Source organism: Rasamsonia emersonii (assembly GCF_000968595.1).
Source record: "Rasamsonia emersonii CBS 393.64 chromosome Unknown ctg1118621760388, whole genome shotgun sequence".
Lineage (NCBI taxonomy): Eukaryota > Fungi > Ascomycota > Eurotiomycetes > Eurotiales > Trichocomaceae > Rasamsonia > Rasamsonia emersonii.
The window spans coordinates 45037-49200 of record NW_013563036.1 but is presented as its reverse complement, the minus strand read 5'-3'; the positions used below and the strand labels follow the sequence as shown (position 1 = coordinate 49200).

At 46.9% G+C, this 4164-nt stretch overlaps 1 protein-coding gene across 1 annotated transcript; it reads right to left on the bottom strand.

The window, feature by feature from the left end:
• Positions 1-889: 889 nt before the first annotated feature.
• T310_6256 (uncharacterized protein) lies at positions 890-1973 on the bottom strand (the record flags this gene model as incomplete). Its single annotated transcript, XM_013470922.1, has 4 exons — positions 890-1099; positions 1170-1214; positions 1288-1650; positions 1740-1973. 4 exons carry the CDS (start codon positions 1971-1973, stop codon positions 890-892), a joined length of 852 nt encoding a protein of 283 aa, XP_013326376.1.
• Positions 1974-4164: the final 2191 nt, after the last annotated feature.

Sequence of the window (4164 nt, the reverse complement as noted above, 5' to 3'; positions counted from 1 at the left end):
GTCGTGCTAAATTAATCGTCTTGTCCTTTCGCTTCAAATTTCGTCGCAAGGCGCCGTTCCTTCAACAGTTGCATCATTGGTCTAGTGGTAGAATTCATCGTTGCCATCGATGAGGCCCGCGTTCGATTCGCGGATGATGCAAGCGATCCAATCATGTCTTTTTTTTCCCATGTGGGAATTTTTTTTCTTTAAAACCCCGTCAACTATTCTTTTTCTTTCGTCTAGGTAATTGCTCCTCTTCTCCTTCTCCCCTCCCCTGTGTACATTTTTTTTTGGTGTTTGTAGGAAAAAAAAAGACAGTCTACAGTCTACACTACGTTGTAAGTAATTTACAATATTACTCCACAATCAACTCGACTCGACTCGACCTGTTGCAATCTCTCTCCAAACTGTTAACAACAAACTTTACTTTACAGCTTTACTTTACAGTTACAATTCTGGCCCCATTTCTCTCATTGGGCGGCCCACCGGGCGAGCGGTGCCATATCACCTACCTAAAGTGGAGGATAGAGGAATAATACTACCTACTTTTGTATACTACTACTGCGCCTATGCACGCGCCAACCAAGCGAGTAAGCAAGTAAGCAAGTAAGCAAGCAATCTCCCCCTCGCTAGTCGCTAAGGAAGCTTGCTTGCTTACTTGCTTACTGACTGCCTTAGCTTAGCTTAGCATTAGTTAGGGGGATAGAATGAGTGAGATCTCTCCTAGTTACCATCTACTAGCTAGCTAGCTAGCTATGTACTGTACAGAGTACTTCGTACTCGGGTGACGCCGAATTTCCCGACCGGGTCAAAGTGGATGCATCCACCTGTCTACAAGGAAACTAACTCATGAATGAAGGATTTCTGGCTTCATTCAGAAGAAGAGAAAAAAAAAAATTGCATTGTTTCAGCGAGTTGGAATAAAGTGCTCCGAGTCCTTCTCTTGCTCACTAAATGACTCGGGAAACGCGGCGATTCCCGCAACGATGGCCACGGCCATGAACGCAACCGACACGAGAGACCAAATCACGCCCCAACATCGCGAAGAGCCTCCATACCGCTGGGCGAAGACGCTGGAGTCGGAGGAATTCACTTTCCGAAGGATCAGGTCGTCGCACTAATCCAAGGAAAAGCGTGTCAGTGCTGTGTATGATACTTTGCACGAAAAAAAGAAAAAAAATACTCACGATATCCCAGACGCTGTAAAGGGCAGACATGACGCCTATGAACAGCTATATATATAAGAATCATAATCATCAGCCATCTGTTAACAGCTGGTTGGAGATAAAAAAACTCACAACTCACCACTACAAATCTCAGCGCCTCGGCGTGAGCAATAAACCAGCACGCCACCAGCAATCCGACGGCGAAGAGGACCGTGATAATCGTCAGCCAGTCCCTCCGAGCCCACCAGAGGGTCAACAGAAAGCACACCCCCAAGACAATGCTGGCCAGCTTGCTCGCGACGATGTCGAAGCCGCAGAAGATCAGCAGCGCGCCGATCAGGGACGACCCGAGATAACCCGCGGGGAGCGTGAGGGCGCCGATTCCGCCCTGCATGTAGGTGACGCCTCCCTCGCGGGGATCCAGAGAGATGCACTTGACACGGCCGCCTGTGCAGCAGGCCGTTATGGCGTGTCCGAATTCGTGAAACGCAATGACCAGCATCTGTTTGTTGTCGTGATTAGTTTTCTCTCTTTCTTTCTTCTTAGCCTTTTTTTTTCTCGGCTTGTATGTACAGGACAGACAGTACTTACTTTGAAAGGCCACAATGACCAGCGAACATATGGCAAATTCCAAAGAAGCGCAATAGCGACTATGTAGGCCACAATTACGCCGAGTGTCACTGCCTGTGTGTGATTCACTGTCAGGCTGCGGCGCAGAAGTCCATGACTCGGAGAAAAGCGCGGAATGATTTGTTCTGTAGAGTCGGCGTCGAAGAGCGCACGCGTGAGATGATCGAGGCCGCGAGCCACATGGAACGGAGCCATAGGTTCATGTATCAAATCAGAGAATGTGGTTCTGAAGCTCTGGTCTGGAGATATGTCTGGAGGGAGGCAGGCAAAATATACGACCGAAGGGATGGATGGGATAGAGATGGTTTACGCGTACTTTCCCATATGCATGTGACTCCGCCTCAGTAAATAAACAAGACCCCGGCAGGCACACTTGAAAGTATTTAAACGGGTGTGGACACAGTATTTGTTGTAGCGAAGAAAAGAAGAAAAAAATAAAATAATAAAAAAAAAGAAACCACAGTATTATAACCTCTTTTCATCTCTCAGAGAAAACAAAAATGAAAATGGGTGTTGCTTGCTGGCTGCGGCCTAGTGAGGCAGTGCTAAGGAAGTGATCAATGATCATGATCGATCGCCACGGGCCCCACTGAGTTGGGTACTGTAGTATACTGTACGCCTAAATTAATCGCATTCAGGCATGGATTCGAAACCATTTCCTGTTCAGCCCAGATTCACTGATATAGATGTCTAGAACCTTCCAAGCTTCATTCTGATGATGACTATTACGGAGACTATCATAAACTCTCAAGGAAGCCTATTAATATAATATCAAGATCTATAATATTAAATACAAAGCTTTAACAGTAGTCAGGGTCAAAATCTAGGAGAGAGGTATAAAGAAATGCCACAAGTCTACCCTTAAATATAAGAACCTTTATAAGATGCTTTATAGAGTAACGCTAATAAATAAGATATTATATAAATTTAAGCTAAAAGTAGAATTATATGAGAAGCTCGAACTAATTCCTTAATCAGATATTAATAAATGGCTAGATTAATAATAGATACTATACTTCCAGGTAGAGAAGATAGGAAGGGAGCTATGTATAATTTTTTTATGGGCTATACCAGATAAAGGCTACCAAGCTGCTAGAATTACTTGATTCGAAGATTGAAAAAAATAAAAGGAGACGGATTTAAATGTTTCTAACTATAAATAAAGCTACAGACCATGCCTATTAAATACTGCTAATTGGAATATATACCATAGCTAAAGGGATATTAGTCTAAATTAATTTCTATGATCAAGGTAATAGTATTATGCGGTCAGCTAAAGTTTAGCGGTAAAGACTCGGAGTTAAAATTCACCTTGGCCTGATGGCTGTAATTGCCCGCTATCATTGGCTATTGTACTTTTGTTCATGTCCAACACCATCCCAAGTTCCATCCATCCAGGAAACTCCATAGTAAGAATGTGTTAGCCGATTCTTCAACTACAACGCGTGCCCTGCTTCTTCCCAACCAGAATAATACTTTTGATGGAGGGCATTTGGAATTTGATCGGTCGCATCCGTCATCTTGGCATCAATCACCACACATGCGACGGAAATAAGGGAGGGGAGGACAAGACCCCCGTTCCAGGGCCAGAGCCGCGACGTCCGCTGACTCCGACAACGACGGAAACCAACCCGCAAGCACAGAGTGCGTTCTTCGCGCGGCTGCCGCCCGAGATTCGGCTTAAGATCTATTTGTGCCTCTTTGGCGATCGGAGAGTACATATTGCGGCGGTGTCGCCTTTATTGAACGGCAAAAAGCATCGAGGGGAATCCCGCTGGGTGCATCGGATTTGTAGGGAGCAAGAGGCATTCCGGGACCGGTGTGGTTGCATGTACTGCGAAAACAATCCCGACTTTGAGGCCAGGAAAGGCATCTCGCGGGCAGATTACAAGCTGGCTGGGTTGGCCTGGTTAAGATGCTGCCGCCTGGGGTCTGTGTTTCTGCATGCCGCATTGCGACTTTTTCTAATCAAAAAACTACAGATACAAAGAGTCCCTCGCCGTCCTCTACGGCTCCAACACATTCATCCTGGAGGCCAACAATGACTGGCTCTTTCGACTCGCGAGACTGTGGCCGGCCAGTCATCTATCGCTCATCACCTCCTTCGACATCAAGTTCTTTCTCGGCCGGATTCCCACCGAGAAATACCGCGCCTTCTTCGCGCTCCTGCACAGCCATCTCTTCCCCAACGTGCGCAATCTCCGCGTCGTGATCCAGGCCGAAACGAGGAACTTCTTCCTTGCCCGGCACGACCAGGCTGGGCTGACGGCAGACCAGGAAGAGGCGTGGGTGCGACCGTGGGAAGATCTTGCCGCGGGGCGGGAATCCTGGCGCAGGCTGGAGATCTTTGTTCCCGACAGTTGGAAGGAGGAATTAGACGGGGTGA